The sequence below is a fragment of the Cimex lectularius genome, unplaced genomic scaffold, assembly GCF_000648675.2.
Source record: "Cimex lectularius strain Harlan isolate CLEC.00 unplaced genomic scaffold, Clec_2.1 scaffold29, whole genome shotgun sequence".
Lineage (NCBI taxonomy): Eukaryota > Metazoa > Arthropoda > Insecta > Hemiptera > Cimicidae > Cimex > Cimex lectularius.
The window spans coordinates 572783-600271 of NW_019392675.1; the positions used below are offsets into that span (position 1 = coordinate 572783).

General features: G+C 35.9%; 2 protein-coding genes across 2 annotated transcripts; both read right to left on the reverse strand.

Annotated features, from left to right (window-relative positions):
- Positions 1-1910: 1910 nt before the first annotated feature.
- On the reverse strand, positions 1911-8419 carry LOC106662043 (cuticle protein-like). Its single transcript, XM_014385849.2, has 5 exons — positions 8329-8419; positions 7771-8255; positions 7096-7107; positions 2582-2600; positions 1911-2508 (listed from the first exon to the last, which is right to left on the reverse strand). Exons 1-5 carry the CDS (start codon positions 8335-8337, stop codon positions 2023-2025), a joined length of 1011 nt encoding a protein of 336 aa, XP_014241335.2. The 5' UTR covers positions 8338-8419; the 3' UTR covers positions 1911-2022.
- A 14294-nt stretch (positions 8420-22713) lies between these two features.
- LOC106662042 (cuticle protein 12.5-like) lies at positions 22714-24473 on the reverse strand. The gene is made up of 2 exons (XM_014385847.2): positions 24415-24473; positions 22714-23408 (listed from the first exon to the last, which is right to left on the reverse strand). The coding sequence occupies exons 1-2, from the start codon at positions 24421-24423 to the stop codon at positions 22869-22871; spliced, it is 549 nt and encodes a 182-aa protein (XP_014241333.1). The 5' UTR covers positions 24424-24473; the 3' UTR covers positions 22714-22868.
- Between the last annotated feature and the right edge of the window lie 3016 nt (positions 24474-27489).

Below are 27489 nucleotides of genomic sequence, written 5' to 3' on the forward strand. Positions count from 1 at the left end.
AAAATTAATATAAAAAAATAATGACACGAACAAATTCCACTGATATAGCTCACGATTATCTCACAGCATATTTTATTCATGAAAATGATTTTGAAATATGTCGTGTTCAAATATTACCCATGATTACAATCCGATTAAACAACTTTTGCTAATGTTCTGTAGAGTAAATTAATTTTCTCATCCAGTTGGCTGTCGAAAAGAATTTAAATTTTCGAAATTGTAAATAACAAATGCTTTAAAGAAAAAATGTACTTCAATATCTTATGAGTGAAATATACTTAACCGTCAAGACGCTGGGGTAGTGCAGGTTTAATCTATAACTGGACGCCTGATTAAGCATTAATCACATTGATTAATTCACAATTATCTAATTTAATATATACATTTATTTACCAACAACTGTAATGTTAATTACTATAAACAACAATTACATTGCATCTCTGTTTTGAATATTTATCATTAATTATCGTTATAGAAAAAGTTAACCATTGGCAGCGGCTCCGAACTGATCATTTAAACCATAAACGTTCAGAACCCGGTAAAAATGTATTAATAAATTGTGTAATGTAATTATGAAATTTTAAATATTCTTCAATTAGGCCTATATCTACATTGAGCCCAAATCCAAGTGGGTCGGAATTTTTTTTTTTTTTGAAATATAAGAAAATAAAACAAGTTCTTACAATGAATTCGTATTCTGAACGGTCATATTCTTCGTTTTATTGCTACGGAATTTCAGGCCCAAGTTGATCGGAGTCTCCAAAGCACAGCATGATAATTTTTGGGTAAAATAAAGTTAAGGGAAGGCACTTGCACCAGTTAAGAATGAAATTAAAACCTTTAAGAAAAACAAAAACAAAAAAACAGTAGAAGCGAGACTTAGGTTATTCGTGAGAGCGATAGAGAAGAGAGTTAGTGTTTTTCAGAAAATGAGGACTATTGTTTCTAATGGATTAAGTGTAAAACTATTTACAAAACTAAATTTAACTACTGGCGTAAACAGTTATAAAACATATTGATAAAGAATCTGTAGGCTCAACTGAATTACACTTACACCCAATAACTGATTTTAATTTTTCAATAAGGGTGTTTCGAGAAAAAGACGCGTAATTAAAAACAATTGAAAAATACCACAAAATTCAGTTAAACAATATGTTTAGAAATTTTTTACAATATTTACAATAATTAAATATGCCTTCAAAAAATTAATGACATCAGCTTTAATAATATTAAATAATTCGATTAGGTTTCGTGGTCCGATTGACCAAATAAATTCTTTTCAATCTTTAAGTAAGGTATTGGTTGAAAAATGGCAAAATGGAGGGAAAATTCAAAAGGTGTGGTTGAGATGGGAAGTTGGTATCCGAGTGGATCGAAGTCACGATAGCCCAAGTGGTAGAGCAGCGGCATATTTAGCCAAAGGTCGTGAGTTCGAATCCCGCTCGTGACAATGACGTTTTTTATCTCAACCAATACCTTACATAAAGATTGATTAATTGAAAAGATATTAAATAATAATAAATAATTATATAAATTTGCACTATCAGTAATCTAGCTGTCATTGAAAACATGACCCTATTATAACTACAACTCTTTAAGAAACCATTGCATTAATAAAGGTCATGATATTTTTAATTGTTAATTATTAAATATGACAAGCCTTGCTAACTTTATCAATTAAAGAAGAGCAATAAATTTTTTTCTGTTTTTTTTTCTTTCACCATAAATATGTTTGTAATTGTATTTTCACCTATAAAAAAACTGAAATTAGTCATAACCCTCTGTGTTGTTCTATAAAGCCATTAAAAATTAACTAATGTTTTTACTTTGCTTGAAATAAGCAATTTTTTCTCTAGATCTAAAGGAAAGGTATAATAGAAACAAAGAAAATAGAATTTTATGAATTTATTTTGGACTAGGAAAATAAATAAATAACTGGTGGAAGAAAGGAAGAATCGGAGAAGAATAGTAAGCGGAAAGATGGTTTCGATTGTTAGGAACTTTTAGTCGTTTTTACGACATTTACCATCCATAGTGAGCTCCGAATCCGTCGAAGGCGAGGTGAGAGACGGTGGGGGCGGCGGAGTAAGCGACTCCGAGGAGGCCGGCGTGAGCGACGGGTGCGGCGTAGGATTTGGCTACGACGGGGGCGGCGTGGGCGTAGGTGGCGACGGCAGGGGCGGCGTGAGCGTAGGTAGCGACAGCGGGAGCGGCGTAACCGACCGGGGCGGCGGCGTAGGTGGCGTATCCGGGGTTGGAGACACGGACGTCAGATTTGGAAACGCTGGAGTAAGGGGTGTCGACGGTCTTGTGGAAGGTGGAGACCTGTCCCAAGTTTCCGAAGGACCTCAGGGTGTTGGAGGACTGGGAGGTGACGGCGGCCGGGGCGTAGGCGACGGGGGCGGCATGAGCGTAAGTGGCGACGGGGGCGGCGGCGTATCCGACGGCGGCGGGGGCTCCGAGGTATCCAGCGTTGGCGCAAGCCAAGGCGGCGGCGAGGACGAAGAACTATTCACAAGAAACATTTGCAATTTAATATTTCAAAATCTAAAATTTTTCTTTCAATCACTTTTGTTTCTACCTTGTACATGTTGAAAGATCTGCGTTGAGACACAAACTGACTTCAATCTAAAACGCAGTGCCTTTTATATTCCTCCCCTCAGGTGGACACACCCCCTGGCAAGGCCATTTCTCCACGGATCATACCAACTCATTCATATTAGCCCATAGTTGAGAGAGGTCTGAAGAGAAAAGGTCATGGATATCCACTTCCCGTATTATTTCTTATTTCAATTCGGTTTTATTTTATATTATATAATATGTTTATGAGTAGAAATTATTACTTGAATTTAGCCCTGGCCACCGTCTCTCGTTAACTCTATTACACACGTTTCCGTAATTCTTCAGCCGTCCAACAAAATATCACGCATTTTAACTGGTTGTTTTCACAACCGTATAAATAAAATGTTTAAATAAATCCATTATATCTAGTAGTCTGTTGAGCAAATTACTTCTTTCAATTAATTAATCTTTTTAGTTAAGGTTTTTCATTTCAACCAAAAACCTAAACTAAAAAGATTGTTTAAATAAATTTGAATTACTACCAAATTTGTCCAAAAATTTATATTTATTTATTCATGATAGGTATTAAGTAAATTTGTTTAAATAATTATAATTATAAACAACTATTAATATTCTTATCATGATCGTTTTTCTTTGTTTTTATAATTTGTTTAATTTGAAATATATTTACTTTTTTGAGGGGATGGCTCAGTGTCCCAGGGTTTTGGGTTCAGACTCATATGTGCCACGCGGCACTGCCCATGTAATTTTAATCTGTAATATTTTGTAAAACGTAAAGTTACATTGGTCGCCCGTTGATTGACGTTAAGAGCAGTAGAAGGGTGTTGTCTTAGTTTTATTCATATATTGTTATTATATTCTAGCTATATGCAGAATCAATAATTCAAAACCTCTCCGTTTTTATGAATAAATATAGTTTAAAATGAATATCAAAGCCTATTGTGATCCCTCACATAATCAAACAAAATTATCTTCCGTTCGAAACTGTCAGAATGAAAAAACATAGTATTTCGACTCAAATTTAAAGAAAAACCACTAATTGTTAAATGAATGATTTCAAATGTATCGTATATGCTGCAAAATTCAAATAACCAAGCAGATGAAAAACGGGCACATATTTCGCAATGCAAACAATTGCGGAAAAATGGCGAGGGCAACAAAAAAACACTTAATCTTAAGTAAAGTTGTTTAACTAATTGTCACTAACACAAAGAACACAGAAATCAAATTCATGCAAAAATAGTTCACAAATTTGAAATAATAATCACAACGAGGGGGCGTCGGTGGCCGCAACGGTTTAGGCGTTGACACGGCGCTCATCACTGTAAGGTAAAAGTCCCGGGTTCGAATCCAGCGGCCCTNAGGGCTAAACTCCGATGAGTGATGAACTATTAACCGGTCACTGGCTGAGGAAATATGACAAAACAAGTATATGTTGACGATAACCAGCCCTTCTGTAGATTATGCAGTGTGGAGGAAGAAACAGTCACCCATGTCATCTTCGAAATCGCTCAATGGAGGTATATCCTGGGATGCAAAGAAAACCCAGGGGAAGGAATTGTAGCAATGACCGTCAATAACCTGTCTTCCTTAGGAGAAGGATCAAGTCGATTGCAGTGAACTAAGGAACTAGGAAAGTACAATAAATCAGAAGCCTGTAGTGCTTGGGGGACATAAACCTCCACTTCTTAGATTCCTTTCATCATTATCATCAAACATGGCAGCGACAACCAAGAAGTAAACAAGCAGCTTATCAATACTGGGAAACGATTGTCGCTCTGGCCACCCAGGATTTCAGATAAACACATTCAACACCCACGATTGTTTTAAGTGACATTAAGATTTTTAGTTGCCCACGTGTATTAATTAACAAATTTTCACGTTCCCCATCATTGCGGCTTGTGAATGAGTTCATGTTACCATCCAGCTATTGTGCAATGTGTCGTATTATCGAACTCGAAGTTCTAGCTTTGGATTTTGGCTATGTCAACACTTCAGAGGGTGCCTCGCGCCCGCAGAAACCTACAAGTTAATATAATTACGTTTTTTTTATCCCCAATAATAAGACTTAAAACGTTAAGGTCATAAATTGTGGTTGGTCTTCGCGGACGGAGAAATCGCGAGAGGGCCGCCCTTTTTCGCGGCCGGGCCGAGTCGACCTCAGGTCAGGTTAGCTTGGATATGGGCGAAAGAAAACCGAAACAGGCATAGATCTTATTATTTTATCGTCATGTGGTGAATGAATTTGTTTGTTTAATATTATTTTTTTAAATTGAAGGTATGTTTAATTATTTACTGATGGATACAGGACAATTGAATCAGTGAGTGTTACAAGGTTAAGAATCCAATTTTCCAATTTTGAGAAAAACAAAAAAAATTTAATTTTAATAGTTTTAATCAAAATATTTTTATTTTACGATTATTCTAAAACTTGAAGGAAATTATGTGAGTTGTTCAAAAAAAAGTCCTTGGTATCTATACCTATATTAAAAAACATCTGTTGGAATTTTATCTTTCTTCCATTAATTGAGAAAAAAAGCAAAATAATCATGTAATAAAAAATGCAAAAAGTCATTTTAATTATTGTCGTTGTCGCTCTCACAATCCTGGTTGGTAGTTGGCCAAAATCCCTTGGTAGAACGGTTAAATCTTCAGGCACGTAGTGCACCACCTTCTTGATGTCTTCTACTTTCTTGTAGTTGACTGATATTTTTCCCCGATAAGCTTTCAGTGAAGGTAGTTGCCAGTTTTAGCCAATTTGAAAATAACTGGAATTAATCCATCAATCGATTCTGTGAGGGTCAGTTTCAATTATACGATTGATTTTTCTTTTGAAATGTATAGAGAAGACTATCCTCTAAAAATCTGCCTTCACATATGCGCCCAGTTATGTAGGCTTGTTGAAACAATGCTTTATCAGATCAAACTAACGAAAAGGTAATGTATAATAAAATAAAACGTAATAGCGAAATTAGAAATGAAATTAAAAATGTACACCTTTAAGCAAAGAAAAAAATATATTTATTTTTTAAAACAAAATTTTTAACTTCGGCCAAAAATTATAATTTTGAAATTAACTGGCTTTGACAAAAATCAAGGTTATCAAGGTTACGTCTCTTAAAAGACACCTAGTGTAGACATGAATTTCCGGGATCCCAGGTTTGCCGTTCCAAGATGGCCGCAAAATGTATTCTTGTTGGACAGTTGTTACCACTTATTAACTGGACCTCTGATTGGCATATATTTCGAAAACGCCTCACTATGTCGGCTGTTTGTTTATCCTGGATATCCCCTCTTTCCTCCACACCGCCTCCGGCCACATATCGCACCTCAAACCCTTTCTCAGGGCGAGACGATTCCCAGATAATGGATAATAACACCGCCATAGAGAAAATCCAATTTCAAAATTTGGCGAAATCGTCGCAATTCGCAGGCTTTAACGCAACCAGGCATTCGAATACACGAGATGTCTGTACTTGCTTATATTGAACTTGATTCTTTTTTTCTCAACGCTTGTCGTTGTCTTTTTGTAATACTGAGGCCACCAACCGTTGACATCCAAAATCAGGTCAGCATCAACGGTTCGTACCTCAAAATGGGGAGCTGGTTTCTTAGGTGTTCATATTATCTCTTCATACTGACTGAGGGAGTAAATTCTATCCAATCTTCTAACAACACGTTTGATCACTGAAAAGTTCCTATCGCAAGGTAAGAAACTGTGTGGAATCTTATCCGCCTTGTTCTAACTAATATTTTTCATAACGTTCTTACTACGTTACAATTAATTAAGGTTTTTTTTATTTTTGTTTTTAGTTGAGATGAAAAAAAGTTAATGGCACGAGAGGGATTCGAACCCACGACCTTCGGCTAGATACGCCGCTGCTCTACCACCTGAGCTATCGTGACCTCGATCCACTCGGACATCAACTCCCCATCTCAACCCCACCTTATGGGTTTTTTCATCTCAACTAAAAAAAACCTTAATTAATTGTAATGTATTAATTGGTCAAGCGGACCAGGAAATTAGTGAAATTAAGTTCTTACTACCGTAAGTAACGCTGTAATCTTAACCATTTTTGACTCATTCGATAGCGCTTAGGTACGGCTAACAAAATGATGTTCGTCACTCATTTCAACAAATTTTGGAATCTTAAACTTGTTACACTCCGATTCAATTTAAGGTTATTTCATTTGTTCGTTCGTATTCCAAATATCTTTAGTTATTTTGTATCGACATTATATGTTTTGATGAGTTTTTGTTCTATGTTGAAGATTTGTATAAATTGGGGAAGTAACTATTTTATTCTAAGATTTATGCTTCCCCTACTAGGTATATTTCATTTTAAGCTTATGGTTAAATTCAAATCAAATTTATAATTCCTAGAAACATAAAAATTATTGCGAGAATTTTCCAATAGGAACAACAAGGAAGGATTTTTCCAATAGTTGGCTTCCCTCCGAAGGTTTAAAAGGGAAAACTCTCAATCTGACAGCTCAAACTGAAACATTTACACTCTTTCCTTGCTATTAAAAAAAGTAGATTGAGAAAAAAAAGGAAAGATAATTCGTAGTCAAAAGATGCTGTGGAAAACACTTCAACACTCAGTAAAACAATTTGACTAGAAAAATTTCCAAAATATTTTCAATTAAATTTCCTTCAATTAATTGCATTAGCTCAAATAAGCGTGGGAAAAACTGTATATCTTTTAAATATTTCTAAAAATTCGCACTATTAGCAATCTAGCAGTAATTGGAAACTTGGCCATATTACAATGTACAACTCTTTATGATACCATTGTATCATTAAAGCTCATGATAATATTAATTATAAATTATTAACGCAGCCAAGCTAAGCCTATAAAATGATCATTAAAAAGAGAATAATAAAATGTTTTAGGCTTTTTTTTCACCAAAAGTAAGGACCTATTACTTTTCATTTTCAATGACCCGTAAACGTACGTGTTGTTCCAAAAAGTAACTAACGTCTTTCTTTGCTTGAAATAAGCAATATTGTCGCTAGATCTAAGGGAAAGGTATAATAGAAAAAAAGAAAATAGAATTTTATGAATTTATTTTGGACTAGGAAAATAAATAAATAACTGGTGGAAGAAAAGGAAGTATCGGAGAAGAATAGTAAGCGGAAAGATGGTTTCGATTGTTAGGAACTTAAGTCGTTGTTACGACATTTACCATCCGTAGTGAGCTCCGAATCCGTCGAAGGCGAGGTGAGAGACGGTGGGAGCGGCGGAGTAAGCGACTCCGAGGAGACCGGCGTGGGCGACGGGGGCGGCGTAGGATTTGGCTACGACGGGGGCGGCGTGGGCGTAGGTGGCGACGGCAGGGGCGGCGTGAGCGTAGGTAGCGACAGCGGGAGCGGCGTAACCGACCGGGGCGGCGGCGTAGGTGGCGTATCCGGGGTTGGAGACACGGACGTCAGATTTGGAAACGCTGGAGTAAGGGGTGTCGACGGTCTTGTGGAAGGTGGAGACCTGTCCCAAGTTTCCGAAGGACCTCAGGGTGTTGGAGGACTGGGAGGTGACGGCGGCCGGGGCGTAGGCGACGGGGGCGGCATGAGCGTAAGTGGCGACGGGGGCGGCGGCGTATCCGACGGCGGCGGGGGCTCCGAGGTATCCAGCGTTGGCGCAAGCCAAGGCGGCGGCGAGGACGAAGAACTATTCACAAGAAACATTTGCAATTTAATATTTCAAAATCTAAAATTTTTCTTTCAATCACTTTTGTTTCTACCTTGTACATGTTGAAAGATCTGCGTTGAGACACAAACTGACTTCAATCTAAAACGCAGTGCCTTTTATATTCCTCCCCTCAGGTGGACACACCCCCTGGCAAGGCCATTTCTCCACGGATCATACCAACTCATTCATATTAGCCCACAGTTAAAGAGAAAAGGTCATGGGTACCCTTACAGCATTTATTTTATATTATATGTCATAACTATATTATGTAGGTTCATTAGCAGGAATTGTACTTTTGTCCTGTCTTGCGTTTCTTGCTACACGTTCGGCAATTCTTCAGCAGTCCAAACAAATTCGCACAAAATTAATTAGTTGTTTAAGCAACTGAATAATATAATGTTTAAATAAATTTAAATTACCAAAAACTTTATCTCAGAATTTGTATTAACCTTTTACGATATGTATTATGTAATTTGTTTTAATAATTATAATTTGATAATAGAATAATAAACAACTATTGATATTCTTATTATGAGCATTTTGCTTGTCTTTTTGATTTGCTCAATTTTAAATATATTTCCTTTTATTGAGGGGGTGGCGCAGTTGCCGAGTTGGTATTTTGATTAGTAATAATGTGTAAAATGTATTGTAAACTGGTTGGACCCTTCGTCCATAGTTAAATGTTTAGTCCTTCTGTATGACAAGAATTATTTCACTTTCCTTTTGCAGTCTAGTAGAAGGTTATTGCCATAGTTTTATTCATATATTGTTATTATATTCAAATTGTATGTAAAATTAATAATCTACGAAATCTTTCCTTTTCTATGAATATCAAACTTATCTATTGTGATTTCATGCAGAAAAATATAAAATGATCATTTCTTTCAAACCTTTAAAATGAAAAAAAAAATTGTAGACTCGCATAAAAAGAACCTCATTAATTGTTAAAATGGTGATTTCAATTCGGCCAAATAATTATATTGAAATAGTCGGTTAGTATCTGGGCCAACCGAACAAGGCCGATATATAATAATTTGACCGTCTGACATCGATGCGGTTCCAAGAAAAATGAATATTAAAAAAAAATTGAAATCATAGATTAAAATAAAATTTAACTCGCTCAATTAATTTCAGAGGTAAAAGCTTTATTTGAATAATTAAAAATCAAATCCTCGATGATTATTCATCATAGGATGATTCACTATTTCAAACTATAACGAACGTAATAAACATCCGATTCGAAGCTCATCATTACTGATAAATAAATAAAAACTTGTACCTGTAGAAATTGACCAAAGTACGCGGAGAATTTACTGACTTGGCCATTCCCTTGAAAAATGGGTCGGATTAGATCACTGGACAGAAAATGTGGCCATCAACCGGGGCGTGTCATGGCTGTTGGGAAGGTCAGAAAAACTGCATTTATATGTATAACATTTTATAGAAATATTTCTATATATAAGTTATGTGCAAGATTTAGACGAAAGACTTTTTAAAAAAGAATCTTTATTACTAAATAACACAAAATGGTTACAGAGAATAACTTTCCTATTCACGGTCTAGATTATTTTATTTCCACCACCCCGCCGTACCAGAGGAAGACCCTATACCGGCGGACAAGCGCTTTAGCTTAATCGAATTTGTATATCTAAAGGATTTCAAATAAATACGATAAAAATACCTCCCAACGATCTTTCCTTCAGGCGAGACCGCTGGTCGGTTTTTGAAGGGACCATATTTTCATTTTAAAAATAACCATAAAACAAAAGGTCTTCCCTTGCTGGTTTCACATTGCACATTTACTTTTCCTTGATTTTATTTTCTATCTATTTATATTATCTAAAATTTTCTTACTAAGAAGAAGAAAACAGCCCGGAACCCTAAACCTATGTTTAATTATGCAATAAATAAATAAATAATGGTAATAAAACTCTAACAATAATAACATTATTTAGGACTTAATAATTATAATAAATAGGGACATGTTCATTTAAGCGTATTTGAGGCAAAGTCTTTTAGTGCTTCAAATGATTTGATATCACAGACTAGCTTTTGGAGATTAGGCGGCCATTCTGCTGAGGTGATGGTCTTTCGCAAACGTTCTCTTTCTACATTAAATTTGGTACAGCTGAGGAGTTTATGTTCGGCGTTGTCTTCAGTGCTGCAAACAGAGCATAAATGGCTTTCTCTTTTCTTATATTTATGAAGATAGCTTGCGAAGTTTCCATGTCCTGATAGCATTTGGGTGGTCCAGTAGTCGGGGTCCATTTTGCTTTTTGTCTTTTTTCAACGCTGGGGAAAAATTTGGATGTCAGCCGACCTTTATTGCTGTTTGTCCATCTTCCTTGTCATGATACCCTTGTCATTTTTCCCTCTTTTGCCTCCTTCCCAGTTGTGCTTCGGAACCAGTTTATTTCTCCTTGGCTTGCTCCTATATCAATTGCCTCATTTTTCTTTTTTTGGTGGATGACCACCCTTTCTTTAAGGACTAGGTCTATTGGCGGTGGGTTGGCTATTACTTGTAGGGCGTGTGTTGAAATCGTCCTGTACCCTTTTATGGTTGTTATAACAACTATTCGTTGGTTTTGCTCTATTATAGCTTTGCTTTTGCTCGGCAGTCGTTTGGCCCACGGCTGCACCATAACTTGCTATTGGGAGGAAGACACTTTTATAGATTGTGGAGAGCGCTTTTGTGCTAAGTCCATATTCCACATTCGCTATTCCGTTCAATCTATTGTACACCCTTCTTGTCGTTTCCGTTATTTTAATAGCGTGGTGTACTGGGTTCAGGTTATCGCCTAATATTACTCCCAAGTACTTGACTTGATCGCTTGGCTTTACTCGTTTTCCCTCTATCCGGATGTATTGGGCGGTACCCATTATTTTATAACAATTAAATGTTCGGATCTTTACTGTCCGTTAACTGAGTTGTAACTAACCAGGAATGAGAAGCTTATCTAAAGGGAACAATTGAAAGAAGGGGCAATTGTTGAGTCCACACATTCCTAAGCACTGAGATAATTATTGTTTCAAAGAAGTCTCGTTGTTAAAACGGAGGCGTAACTTATATGTATATGTGTATGTACCACCTTAATAGATAAATCACTGGCAAGCAAAGAATTTGTTCGAAAATTTTGTTACTGTGGTGCCCAAGAAAAAAATTGACAACTAATTAAGGTTTTTATTTGAGATGAAAATTGTAATGATTTAATTAGTCAAGCGGACCACGAAATTAGTGAATTTATTGGAAGAAAAATTACTATCAATTTACAGTATATTTCTAAAAAATTAAATGACAAGAATGCTTTTGACCAAATATATATTGATTTTCTTTTTATTATAGAATTGATTTTACTATCGTATGTAAAAAGTGCAAATTTGTTGCAGAAATCATTTTTTTAGAAGATTTTAGAGAAAATTGGTTAGAATTATATAATGAATATAAAAGAGTTAACAATTTAGGCCGTGGTACACCAGAAAAAATTGGAAAAACTATCACTTCACAGAATCTTCTAGGCCAAAAAATTTGTTTTGACCAACGGTAGCCCCAATCGATTCAGCCACACTTCCAGATCTTATAGGAAATTGAACGCTGAGTAAAAAAGGTCCTATGAACCTGTGTCCGCAAATCCTTCAGTTCCGAGCTACAGGCAAAAAACCTTGAAAAACCACGTTTTTTTACCTTATTCGTGAAATTGTTAGTAAACCGTTAGCCTGACCGTAAATCAGCTCGAAACGACATCTGTAGAGGATTAATTTCTGCGTCTCTAATGAGATTAAAACCAGCCTGATCGGACGAAAATTTCATTTTTGGCGATTTTTCGATGTTAGGAGGTGACCCTTCACCTGTATTTTGTATTTTGTATTGTATTTTGTACCCCTGTACAAAAAATTCACCATTTCTGACATTTTATCGAAAATTCACAACTTGAACACCCTATGAAAAAATTCTCCGTTACAAACCTCGTTTGTTGGTGATCGAATTCTCCGTCACATTAGACCAACCCCAATCCGATTCATGAAACATTCAAATTTTGGCTAATTTACTGCTTTTCAACCAAATCGAATGTTAGATTTCTGATGGGTACCCCCTACTGAATGAAATAATGTACGAAAAATCTGAACAGCTTACTTACCAATTTTAGAAAGTGTTTGCAAAATCGATAAAAATGTCAGAAATGGTGAATTTTGTGTATCCCTTCACCTCCTAACTTCGAAAAATCACCAAAAATGAAATTTTCGTCCGATCAGGCTAGTTTTAATCTCATTAGAGACGCAGAAATTAATCCTCTACAGATGTCGTTTCGAGCTGATTTACGGTCAGGCTAACGGTTTACTAACAATTTCACGAATAAGGTAAAAAAAACGTGGTTTTTCATGGTTTTTAGCCTGTAGCTCGGAACTGAAGGATTTGCGGACACAGGTTCATAGGACCTTTTTTACTCAGCGTTCAATTTCCTATAAGATCTGGAAGTGTGGCTGAATCGATTGGGGCCACCTTGTATTTATGCCGCTTAAATTACAGGTTTACTTTTACCGTGTAATCAGTCAGTTTTTGAGAATGAGTTAAAAGTATCTAATACATTTATTTTATTGGACTGTTCTTTTTTCCATATATTCGAAAAAAGATAAAACTTGACAAACCTGTAAAAACGATAATTATTTCAGCGTATGTTTTTATTAAAAAACGGTGCCATACTGATTATAATTGCACTAATGCTAAGGTTTAAACTGAAATTAATGAATAAAAATACAGAGGCAATGAAAAAAAAAAAAATACAATTGCACTAGAAACTATGTTAAACCTACCTCCTTTGGGCATATTTATACAGGTAGAAGTGAGCAGAATCATTTTGGCTCCAGAAACAATCAAACTGGAAATTAAACACTTAGGACATACAACAATAACTAATAAAATCAGACACCCATTCTTATAATTAGGGACTGACATCATCCCGGAAACAGTCTTCACAACAACTTTTTATGTCTCAACAGACTACAACGGAGAAGAAGAATTCAGGAGGATATCAGATAGAGTGATATTTTAAAACAGATATTCAAAACCAATGACCGAACCGGATCAGGCGTTTTCTGTTCAAGCCGAAAACACGAGTAATAAACTCATACAGCATTAGAATGTAAAAAAATCACATCAGTCACGTCAGTCCGAAGTCTACAAAACCTGATGATAATTTGGGAGCACAAGGGAAGTTTGAAAAACGAAAGGGTAGACACATTGGCCACAACAAGTTCCACAAGATCATATATAGGTCCTATATAGAACCTATTATTGGGATAACAAAAACCAGCATAAAATCGTCCATCACAAATTAAAAAAAATATAATAAAATCAGTCTATGACCTAGTTAGGAGCAGGATCGAAACGATTGATCTTAACTAAGGAACTAGGAAAGTACAGGAAGCCAGGGGGTTGCAGTGCTTGGGAAACGAAACACCCTGCCTTCCTGGTATCCACATTCATCATCATCACCATCATTACTTAATATAAACAGTTAAAATATATACAGAAACAACTTTATACAGATTCAATTGTATATTTTGTAGGTTTACTCGTGGTTTGAATATTCAAGAGTATTAACATAACCTGTCCAGAAATGCCGTGAGATAGGATTTTGACTATTAAAAAATATTTGTTTTTATGATTTTTACTAATATTTAAATGATAAAATTAAATTCTCCAACAACACTTCTTTTTGTTACACAGGGTGGCCTTTTTAGATAGCCCGGCTGAATTTCTCTTGAACAAATGACGCTATTGAAAAAAAGTTTCCAATTTTTACCTTTTTTGGAGAAAATTGTACAGGATATCTCAGGCACAGTTCAACTTCAAAATTTTAAATACATCCTGACAAATCATTTTAAAGGATTTTTTACGGCGAAAGCAATGGTGTAATCGGATTTTAAATTGGCGAAAAAATGACAAAGTTAATAAGTATTTTGTAATCGTAATTATTCAACAGAAGTAACACATTGTCATTGTATCATATAATACATCATACAAATGTTTTATTATCTAACAGTCGAACAAAATTTGATCGTTCCTAATTCTTATAAATTTTACAGTATTTGTTACTCCTTATCTTATTTGTTGAAATATTGAGGAAGAATACCTACAGCCCTTTTTAGATAGAAAAATACATGTTTTTGCCGACGTTTCAACCTTCATTCGGGTCATCTTCAGTGCTTAAAGGGCAGTGCTATTCTTGGGGTTTCATCAGACAACAATTTCACACGAAACAAACATGATACCATAAGAAGCACAACACTTTTGCCTGGAGATGACACGAACAAAAGTCGAAACTCGGCAAAAAAAAGGAGTTTTTCTAAATACTCTATTCCTGACCGCTCCTCACTACTTCAACTAATTATTGAACAACAGGTCGCTAAATAACACACTACTTATCTAAGGTGGAGAGATGATTTTTACTTGCAGATAAAAATTAGAAAGGAATCAATATCTTGCTTTTTAAGACAGACAATACAAGAAAGAAAAACATTGGCAAAAACTTCAGTTCATACCAAAGTCAAACATGAAATTTTAAAATAACTGCTTAGAAAATAATGTATTTTCCCTCTTCTGCTTATGATAATAAATCACAGAAAAATGGAAGATATAAGAAAGTGTATGAGAAATTTCAGTTTATAATTCATAGAGGGCGCTTGTCGTATCTTCAGTAACCTAAAGACGTTCTGTAGACAATGGAAGTCCATGTTTATTCTTGGTGATGCCTTTGTACTAGCATTTTGCTTCAACATACTATGAAAATTTTGTATTATAAATATCATCAATACAGAAAATATTTAGCATCAACATTGAAAATGACAGGATCTTTCGAAACGAATGCATTCCAGTTCCATTGTTTTCTTTAGCCAGTTTTCTACTTTTCAAAAGTACAGTTACAATATAAACGTAAAAACCATTTCTTTTGTCCAACGGTAGCGAAACAGAGAACTATCATCACAAAGTGCTATTCTCAGCTTTGAGCCTTGGACTACATCCTGACAACAGAATGACTACGGCCAAATTAGTTTTAGCGTAACAAAGAAACATGGTATGTACGACAATTTTTGAATTTTAACACCGCTATTTTCTTCGCCCACGTGGATAACACTGTCTTATAAAGACGATTTGGATTATTTTGTAGAAGCACATAAAGTTACGCCATTACAACCAATAAATAGATTGAAGAAATTAATGAAATCTTAAATAACAAATTATTTCTCCTACTTTCTTCCTATATCTCTCTCTCTCTCTCTCTCTCTCTCTCTCTCTCTCTCACTCTCTCTCTCTCTCTCTTTCTCTTTCTCTTTCTCTTTCCCTCACTCCTCTTTTCTTTTTACTTTTCATTCTCTCAGTCTTTCTCTTTAAATTTTATAAATTTTGCACTTTTAATTTCATGCTTTACGTACAAGAACTCATTTTAACTATGATGTAATCGACTTGTAATTTCGTGGTTTATTTTCCGGTTTTGGTCCGCCTTTCCTCGCTGGTTTGGTATGTCAAAAGTCAGCCAGTTGTACAATCTGCCACTGAAGATGAAGAGAAGCCGAAACACCAAAAATGAAATAACAAATAGATAGGTAGAATTAAGTGATTGGTAAAGGCTCAGTTACAGGTTCTCTCTCAATCCCTAACTATCTCTATCTATCTACCCGTCTCTCTCTCGCTCTCTCTCTCTCTCTCTCTCTTTCTCTCTCTCTCTCTCTCTCTCTCTGTTTCTTTCTTTCTCTCTCTCTCGCTCTCTCTCTCGCTCTCTCTCTCACTCTCTCTCTCTCTCTCTCTTTTCTCTATCACTATCTTCTATCTCTCTATCTAACCATCTCTCTCTCTCTCTCTTTCTCTTTCACTCATTATTTCTCTATATACCTAGACATCTCTGTTTCACTCATTCATTATCTCTCTATCTATTTATTCATTCCAACTATCTGTCTATCAAACTGTTTAGATATCTATCTTTTTATCTATCCTTCCATTTCTCTTTGACCCATATACACCCTATAGGTATGTTTATTATGTCTATTTATGCGTTTTACTTACTTTTTTATTATCTGTTTTCTTTCTTATCTCACTCTCTATCTATCTTCTTTCTGTTTTTATTTGTCCATTTATCCATCTGGCTGTCTGCCTTCTGTCTCTGTCTGTCTGTCTGTCTCTCTCTCTCTTTCTCTCTCTCTCTCTCTATCTCTCTATCTATCTATCTATCTATCTATCTTTCTCTCTTCTCTCTCTCTATCTTTCTCTCTTCTCTCTCTCTCACTCCCCCCTCACTCTCTCTCACTCTCTCTCTCTCTCTCTCTCTCTCTCTCTCTCTCTCTCTCTCTCTCAACAAAGGGACAACAATAACACCGACCCAATAGTGAAGATGGCAAAATGCCGACTTCTGTCCAAAATGTTCGGTAACGACCAAATTACACAAATTACTGACAAGTAAGAAGAAATGCCACAAAATAAATTATACTCGTAATCAAAATTAACTACTCGAAAATAATTTCGTTCTTGTACGTGTTATGAGTAATTTCCGAATGAGAAAAAAATTCATTAATATATTTAAATAATATATAGTATATATTTTTGAATTACCAATTTACTTAAAGCTTATTTCTACGAAGAAAGACCTGTAAAATTTAGAAATGAAAAGTAGCCCTTAACTCCACTCCTACCACTCAGTGATAGGTCAAATCCTGTAATCTATTTTTTGGGGAACAAAACAATAATTATTCTTGATACAAGAACAAGTTTTTACACGGTAAAATAGGTAAACCGTGACGAGATATGCAATCATTGTTCTCCTGCGGCATTGTGCAGTTGTAATCTTGGCGTTTTCGACCTTTAACGACGTCGAACTATGAAACATAAAAACTAAAAAAAAAAAGGCCGGGTGTTGTTTAACCAATTTACCATGTTAAAAAGCCAGGTTTATCTTTCTGACTCGCTGTGACATTTCGAATGTAATGGGAATACCTTATTAGGTCAAACTAGAACAAATTGGAAGAACAATAACCTCGGATGATTTAGTCCGCGCGCTCTCGTACATTAGGAAACAGATATTTGTTTGAACTATGGCCTTGGGGAAATGGCAAAGACAATAAAGTCAAGATTGTCCAAAACCAATTTCTTTTGCTGATAAAACTCACGTGACGCAATGAACCGAAAGAGAACCGGTTGGTTCACATGTCGGGCCGGCTTGTTAATTTCTTCCGAACACTCTTCTCGATTCCCTTTCTCGCGAAGGTCGACTTGTGTAACCGAGAATCCGCTCTGACCCGCATCTTTCTGTCCACGCTTCTGTCTTCCGCTTGGTTACATCGAGTTAGAATGGAAATGTCTGATATCAGCTAGACCGCGAGACCACGAACGAAATTATCAGCTACAAATATCTGATTTTTTACATCGGATTTTTTCTTTTAACGAGGGTTCGCAATATTATTTCTCATTTGGGGTCGCAATGTCATCAGAAAGACAATGATTCTGAAGATATGAGCAATTCATCCTGTTCACAAGTGGTCAGTGTTAATCGTGTAAGGTTTGGTGTAGAAGCCACTTATCCACAGACTAGGGTGACTTCTCTCGCTTGGCCCTTCTGAGGATAGGCCAATTTCTACGCACCTGACCACATAGCTGTTGGAAAGCTGCTCATTCGGTACCGAAATGCATCAGTTGACTAACCTTCTATACTATCTAGATAGAGAAGGTAACTATCTTCCACAGTGTTGAGCCCCACCTGCGTCTGAACTACCGGATCCTCTCCGGCCGCGATTTTGTTTATAGTGGAATTTCTAACCACCCCTTTGAGGAACATTGCCTTCAGTAAGGGAAGCCGATAAGAGCACCATTGCTCTGCTCTAAGCACCCGCTAGAGGTCTCACCAGTGGGCCTCTACGATACCAATCCCATGTAGCACGCTACCGGTCTTGGAACTTTGCACTACCCCACTGGGGTCGCAATGTCATTTAACATTGAGGTTCTTTAGCGAGGGCACCTAGGCGTCACACGTTTAGATTCTCAAGTTAGGCGTGACTCACCTCCGCGCACGAAAAATCTGCTTCTTCCGTGAGGTTCGGTGTAGAAGTCTGCAAATCCACAGACTAATCGACAGCAGTGCTTAAGAGAGTTCACCACGCTCTCAAGGCTACACTATTATGCTTGCCTGGAAAACCCCTTCCATCTAAGGGTTAGGAAATTGAGGAGGATTGAGAAAAGGAAATGCCCGAGAACGCGAGGCTTACCTTTACATGTTGCACCCCTCGCCCCGTCTTGATGCACCTCCCTTTGGCACCGTAATCCTCAAAGTATTACGGTTCGCAACAGGCCATATGAACCCGCGAGGTGTCGATGTTTTTGAAAAAACAAACATTAGTAAATGTATCGGCTCGAATGCAGGGTCGCTGGATTCGAACCCGGGATCTTTACAGTGATGAGCGCCGTGACAAGCCTTAACTGTTTCGGCCACCAACTCCCAACTCCCTTAACTCACCCCTATTGGTAACCCATAAATGTTTTTATCAGTTTATAACTATTCTAAACGTATAATTTGTATAATATAATTATTTTATCGGTATTGTAATATATCTGCAAGTATATTTTGTATAATATATACAACCTTCGGACCTAACTACCGCAATCCGACTCTCTGGCACTAAAAATACAACAAAAAACATGATTTAAAAAAGTGGCAGCGATTGGCAGAGAAGCTATCACGTTCAAGAGTTTATAGGCGACTTCGGAGCATCTTAATCGAAAAAAACGATCGTATTCACCCGACTAAGAACAGATCATACTTGGTTGATACACGGACACTTGCTTTTGGTCCGATGCCTTGGTATGGGGGAAAGGTGTGCTTGATGTGTCTCACACAATTGACGTGTGTTATTCCGTGGTTCCATATAGGGCGTGAGTATGAATGCCCGCCGATTTGACCATTGTGCTGGAGCACGGCAGCGAGTCAAGTCTCCTGTCCGGATGATTTTGAAGGAAGCAGAAATATAAAGTATTCGGCAAATATCTCGTTTTGTGAATATTGAGAGTAAACGTATTTATTAGAGTGAATATGGGAAAACTACATTGTTCATCACCAGCTCTCTTTGTCTTTGTTGTTCTTGTCTTTCTCGCGTTTTAGTCGTAATATTTCTTTTCCAGGCAAATTCAGATCAGACAAATCCCTTTTCTTTATCCTATTGCAGCCCCTCTTTACCACAGGTCCTCTTCAATCATGGATAAAATAACACAAATATACATATAAACACAAACATGATAAAACAACCTGTTTAGCTATCACAATTCCCCAAAGTACTCGATTTCTTGAGGTTATTGGGGGTGAGCCCCTCTATTTACGCTAATAAATAGTGAACAGTTACCACACAATAAATGGTGTATGATTGAGATTTTCACAATCACATTCACATACCACAATTCATTCACACTACCCCAGAATATTCGATATTCCTCGGGGTAATTAGGAATAAGCCCCTTATATGTTTTTCAATTGTGAATTTTGTTTTACAAGTTTTATAGCTTGAATAAAATTAATATCTCAAAGTTCAACGCCTTATACGTTTTTCAAGTATAATGCTAGAAGCGATTGATGTTTAAATTTGTTGCTTTTGCTTCTTCGGAAATGTTTTCTTATTTTGAACTGGCACTGGGTCCGTGTTCACTAACGTGATGCGGAATTTTTATTTTTATTTTAAATTGGAGTTTTAAATACCTGCAACATGCTTTGATATTTTCTATGCAGGGATTGGCAGTTCACTACTGTTGAAATGGGGTGCGGTTAGGCTGTCTGGGATTCATGCTTATGTATTTACATGCTTCTTTGACGCTTATGATTATGAGGCTTCTTATTATGGCTTATATTATTTCTGGCTTCTGCTGTTTGTTTTCAGTTTATGCTTCTAATGTATTTTTGATATTTTTATGTTGGCTGTCTTGTCTTTCTTGTATAAGTTCTACTGTTTTACTCGTTGTCATGATGACTGTGGCGTTACGTTGCTTGCTGTATTGATAATCAGGTTCTTGTTTGTTAGTTTTTTCTTCATGTTTTTATTAGTTCCCTTTTAAATTTGTTCGTATTGTAAAGATGTTGTTGCTGCTTCTGATAATGTTGGAATGCTAGGAAGCATGGATTTTTACTTTCCAAGCCTTCTGGTTTATTATATTTTTTCTAGTTCTTTCGTTCAGTTCAATTGACTCGATCCTTTTGTAAGAAGTGTCATTGACTGTCATTGCTGCTCGTACTGGAGAGTGGTGTAATTGTTTTGTCTATTAATGTTATTATTTTGTTCGTTCTTGTATGTCCGTGGGTAGAAGCTGACATCTATTTCTAAGTCAGTTATGTCTTGAGTTATGATACGTTCTTCTTTAGTGGATTTTATGTTGTATTTTAATCTTTTTGTTGTAGGTTTGTTTGGTTAGTGTTGAAGTTTTTGTGTGATAGAGTTATGAAAGCGTTGGTTATTGGTGGGTTTGTGTTTTGAGAAATTTGTTAGTTTCTGTTTAAGAGATTTTTGTTGAGTTAATGTATTTATGTTGTTTTGAGTAGTTTTATTGTTATGAGATTGTTTCTGGAGGGTTAAGTAATCGACAGCTATGTGTAAGTCTAAGACCTCCGCGGGTGTAGACGGTCCCGCCGTCAACGGATTCCTTATTCGTTTAAGAAACTTTTCTTTCTTGCATTACCTAATTTTAATAACCAATATAAGTTTTATGTAAAGAAGAAGACGTTTCAGCTGAAAACCATTCTTTTCAAATAATTTCACAACAATTTGCTGTCTCAATAATATCTAGTTTGGTATAAACCACATTTTATGATATGGATAACCATTTTTTTTTTCAAAATTTTGCTTGAGTTTGACGAAGTGTAACGCTAAAGGTGGAGTCAACTGCCGGCCGCGACCCTGAGGCCCTGTGGTCATCATGATTGCGTCATGATCAGGACCAGCAAGTGCATTGCATTACGAAACGGTCAACAGTTTCTCTCCTTGTAATGCAAAATTTTATATACTTTTTTATCGGTTCATTTTTTATATTATCGGTAATACGAGGTGGTTTCGTAGCATATAATTTATGCCTTTTCTATTCAGTGAAGTTTTACGCCGTTGCTGACAGGTTTGTAATCCCCTCATAAAACAATTGGGCCGTTTGAATGCCTGACTATCCCTGTCACGGCTAAAAGCGAGGATCGACACGTTATTTAATGATCGTTTGGAAATCTCGGTCCCATTACGCATTAAAATCGGCCTTGAAGGGAATGAAATCGCAGCATGGGAAAAATTGGGCTTTTAGCCACTTGGAATTGATAGAAGAGTAATTTCAAGCGTCAAACTAAATCGATGGCTGAAATCTTCACCACGCCTGGATTAGTTTCCTTTCTGTCTTCAGATACAATGCCAAGGACGACAAAACGATTCAAAACAAATTTGGGTCAGGGTAAAACAAGCCAAAAACTAAATGGACGCCTATTCGTTATATTATGGGTTAATTATAATTGTAACGAAGTGACTGGCAGAACGGAAAAATAAAGCGGGCGATGACGCACAAGTGGGACTTCGCTGGACATATTTAAATTGATGATATAATCAAAATAACGTGTAAATAATAAAAGTACAAAAATAAAATACATCGACTAACAGTTACGCCCAAGGACATATATAATAGAGAAATAATAGAATATGTACAAAATACTTAAAACCACACAAACGAACTATTTCTTCATGCCTGCTGGATGATTAATCTGAATTTAGTCGTTATCGATCGTACACACTGAAGATGGGGAAATGCCAAGACGCGACTGACAGACCAACCCAGCGAGAATAAGCGGACCACGATGATCTGTTTAGAACAAATTTCAAATTATTTTTACACAAAATTCTGACACGGCAACGGACTGTACGCCAATCTGTTTTGAGATACTGGGTCTGAGAGGACTCAAAATTTATCCGCGATGTAATTTTTTTTTTTAAGGTAATACAAAATATATTTTTTATATTCAATCAAAGTATTTCTACTCAATACTTTGAATATAAAAAATATATTTTGCATTGTATACATTCACTTTTTTCACATCCAACATGTTTTTGTTAAATTTAAACAGTGTTTATAAATCCCAGGCCCTGAAGATGATCTCAATAAAGATCGAAACGTGGCACGATAAAGAAAATGTTTTCCTGAAACCTACATCACACCAGACCGCATCTCACGATTTCTGAATAATCATCGATTAACGGTCACTAATCACCACACATAATTGGGAAAATTTTGTAATATTAGAAAATGTATTATAATTGACTGTTAACTTAATATACTAAAAAATTAACAAAGGATTAAGTATGTATGTTTTAGTTAAAATAAGAGTTGCTAACGGAGGAAATATACAAAACAAATAGGAAATGTACAATATAAATACACAAAAAGTACACATATTTTAAAAATTTATGGTTTTTATTTAGTCCTTAAACTATGTACAAAAAGTAACAGATACATATGTAATACCATGGCAGTACTTAGTACTTAGGATTGAAAGTTTGATGAAATTGTGATGAGAACGATGGAGATGAAGATGGCAGTTTAGTTGATTACCATCCGTAGTGGGTTCCGTATCCGTCGAAGGAGAAGTGAGCGACGGCGGGGGCGGCGGAGTAAGCGACCTTAGCGACGGCGGGGGCGGCGTAGGCGTGGGCTACTGGAGCGGCGTGAGCGTAGGTGGCCACAGCGGGGGCGGCGTAAGTCTTAGCGTATGCCGGGGCGGCGTAGGTGGCGACAGCCGGGGCGTGGGCGTAGGCGGCTACGGGGGCGGCGTAAGTCTTGGCGTAGGTGGCTACGGGGGCGGCGTAAGTCTTGGCGTAAGTGGCGACCGCGGGAGCGTGGGCGTAGGTGGCGACGGCCGGGGCGGCGTAAGCCTTGGCGTAGGCGGGAGCGGCGTAGGCCAATGGGGCGGCGTGTGCGTAAGTGGCGACGGGGGCGGCGGCGTAGGTCTTAGCGTAGGCGGGGGCGGCGTACGCTACAGGGGCGGCATGGGCGTAGGTGGCGACGGGGGCGGCGGCGTAACCGACGGCGGCGGGGGCTCCGACGTATCCAGCGTTGGCGCAAGCCAAGGCGGCGGCAAGAACGATGAACTGAAAAAACATAACCATAAAACTTTGTTCACTTTCACTTTGATCAGCAGTATGAAATGGATCAGGATGGAAATAAGGGCGGGCCCTCTTTCAAAACTCAAAACGATCTTGCAACATTTGCCCTTTCCCAAGAACAAATGATCTTCAAAACACGTACCTCGTCGCGTATAAGTGACCCTAATCTTAGCTAATTACAGCACATACCAAAATGACATAGTCATTAGAAACCATCTAATGCAATCAAAACGCAATATTTAGACTTGCACATATATTGCTATATGCAATGTGAAATTAAAAACATCTAAATGGTAAGAATATAATTACATAATTTGAGAAGCATTAGCATATTAGGCATTACAGCATTAAGCAAATTAATCCAGCGAGATATGAAGAATAGATATCAAGATTTTTTTTAAATTTAAATGTTCATTAACTTTATCGTTCAGCATGTAGATTTAAGTAAATTGGACTAAGGCAAATCATGGAAGGTTCTAAACAAATTATATATAATATTTCAGGAAAAAACAAAACTGCTTCGAAAATTTAACTTTAGCAATCAAATATATTTTTCGTAAACCTTTATCCAGAAACAATAAACGAAAATAATTAGAAGTACGATTTCTTATAGTATATAAATCTGCAAAACCTAGCAATTTTGGCTAAAAGAGGGGTGAACATAAATGTTTTTAAAATATTTGTCTTTTTGTGATTTTAAACTGTGTAGGCGTTAGAAAGATTTGGGCGAGCAACTTACAAGTGAAAAAATTGACTAACAAATGAGATCATTTCATAATATGAATAATAAGTGATTAGAATAAATAGGTAGTGTTAGAATATTATTTTTTTATGGAGAAACTTTTTAGTTTAATGTTTTGATAGATGAATATTAATTACTGTGTAGGATAAAATAATATGTGACAAAACATGTGGCTGTAAAGTTTTGCTGTTTTTGTAATTGTACGTGTTTTTTAAAGTTTGGTGTATGTTTTTTGGCTGTTGCCCTCACCTTGTACATGTTGATTGTTAGACGTTGGATAGAAGTCTATGCCCTCCCTGTTACATGGCTTCACTTTTATAGTAAATGCGAGCCGGCCGAGTTTGGTAGGGGGGTTGAACCCTAAAAGGTTACGCAACTGTCAAATCTGTGTCAAATTATTCCCAGAAACGTCATCATCATCAACACTGGAGGGCAGACGCCAAGGGGTGGGGCGGGGCCCTTTCAAAACTTGAGAAAAGACGGCCGACGCCTTTTCATACTGGCTGATGAGGGATGTGGGAGAAGTTCACACGATCCGTGAAAGCAGTTCAGTTCATGTGCAGCCACTCATCCGAACACAGCTTCCTTCCTGTATTCATGATCGGCTCATGAGCAATTTTTACCTTCGCGCGGCCCCAATTCAATACCTCTTCGATTAGTCGTGGCGATTGTTTTAAACTTGTGAGTGTGCTTCGATATGATTCCTAGGACTTTGAAACTTTTCATTATTGGGGGAAAAATATATTAAAAGTATTCTTTCTTTGGACCAACCAAACTTCCTCAAGGCTCTCGGGAATTTTTCTTTATTCATCCTTCAAGATGCATCATGCTTCCATCATTTACATTCTCCCACACAATAAATATTAATGTTTATATATAAAAAACGCTCTAAAGTTTATTTTTTGAGCGACAAACACACAACTCTGATGAAAAAGTTAGTTTGAAATATTATTCTCCCCGATTTGACCGGATAATTTGAAAGACTAGAACGTGAGAGTAGAAAGGAAGTCGTGATAGATAAAGTTTTTTTTATGTGGAACTTGAAGTTTTCGGGCGAAATTTTTTGTTTTGATTTTATTTTGATTAAAAAAAGGTTATTCATCAATTTAACCTTCACTATTTAATTATTTTATAGAGAACTTGAAAAAAAATCAATGTTAAGAACAACTATTTTTAAGCATTAAAATCTTTTGTAAATATCGTTTTAAAAAATTAAAAAATAATACTTCAATATGGTGCTTATTTTTTATTCATTCTCCGACTTCTATCATTAAATAGTGCAATAAAAAAAATAAATGACGTGCTTGAATATAAGACAACGTATAAGCTCTCAGATGGATATTAAGTTCCATAAGGACAAAAGTCAAATATTTTTTAAGAAGTCAAGCATTTGTTTTTATGTTATTATGTTATTTTATGTTATAAGGTATAGCATCTATTTATTAGTACTTGTATCAGGTGATTTTTTGTTAGCATTGATTAAACTGAGAATGTCTATAAAATCGGCCGTTTTTAAATATCTAGGCATTAAAATCTTCCATAAAATCCTTTTAAAAATCGTCCAAGGTTCTGTACTATGCTTGTTTTTTATTTATTCTCTAACTTCTATAATCAAATGATATAATAATGAAATAAGTAGCGAGCTTCATTGTGAGACTTTACGCGTGAACGGTTCGATGCCCTAATGAACAAGGTTGTTGATGTCATGCGATTTCTTTTTTCTTTTTTTGATATGTTACTTTTAAAAAAATGTTTAGCATTTAATTATATACATATCATAACTTAATTTGGTCTACATCCCTGGCAAATCTCAAGATCAATCTGCGAAATTTTCCATTTTTAAAGATCTAGCCATTACAATCTTTTATAAAAATTATTTTAAGCAAATTGGTTAAAATTTATTTTTTCTTTTCTATTGCATTAATCAAATACATAATACAATAATATAATCGACAGCATATTTTTTCTGATTGCGGTATGAGCAAGGAATTCGAATGAAATTGTTAGTTACATTTTTTTTTAGTGTAACATGTTTTTTACATGCAGAGCTTAATTTTGTTTACAGCAATAGAAAAACACAAGAATTAACCTTCAAAATTAGCCATTTTATTAGATCTATACATTAAAATCTTTCATATAAAATTATTTTTAAAAAAGAAAAAATCTAGTGTTATTTTTGGTTTCTAATATGTCCAAATATTAACTTGCAAAATGTTCTGTTTAGGAGTTTCTATTACTATTTTTTGTTTTGTTTTTGTTTAGCATACAATGTTTTGATTTTAATTTACTTTATTAAAAATTAGCATTTATTTATTTATATAAGCACTCCTTAATTTTTTATAGTACTGGAAAAAAATCAAAATCAAGTTACAAAATCAACATTTTTTAAAGATCTGTGCATTAAAGTCCATTGCAATAATACTTTACACAAAAAAAAGGAAATAAATTCTTTAAACAGTAAATTCACTATTTTTCGTGGTCCGCTTGACCAATTAATATCATTCAATTAATTAAGGTTTTAAGTTGAGATAAAAAAGTCAGTTTCACGAACGGGATTCGAACCCACGACCAAGCCGAAGGTCGTGGGTTCGAATCCCACTCGTGGCACTACTTTTTTATCTCAACTTAAAACCTTAATTAATTGAATGATATTAATTGGTCATGCGGACCACGAAAAATAGTGAATTTAATGAATTAAAATGAAGTATACTTCACTAAAGCTCTACGTGGCCATTTCATTTGTCGCCGAGAATCAAATAGATTACACAACATTTGAAAAATGGCAAAAAGGAGGGAAAATTCAAAGGTGGGGTTGAGATGGGAAGTTGGTGTCCGAGTGGATCGAAGTCACGATAGCTCAAGTGGTAGAGGAGCGACGTATTTAGCCGAAGGTCGTGGGTTCGAATCCCGCTTGTGACAATGACTTTTTTATCCCAACTTAAAACCTTAATTTTTTTAAACAGTATTAAATTCAATCTGTAAACAGTGTGATAATAAAAATAAATAGCTCATCTATTTATTAAGAAACATAAAAACTTTGATTTTTTTTTAGTAATTACAAAATTATTATTATCAAATGATGCTCGAAGAAAGAATGAAATAGGATGTTTTAGGTTTTTGCAATTTTCGTTGTTTTCAACATTGATACTGATTTGTTGAATTGAATTGACATCAAAAATCTTTTGTATTATTCTCGATTTTTGGACTTTTTAATAATAAATCTTTAAGATATTTAAGGGACTATGAGGAAATATTGCTATTATATAGCTAACATGTATTCAGAAATTTGTTAACATGTTTTTAAAAAGATAGTTTCCACTCACA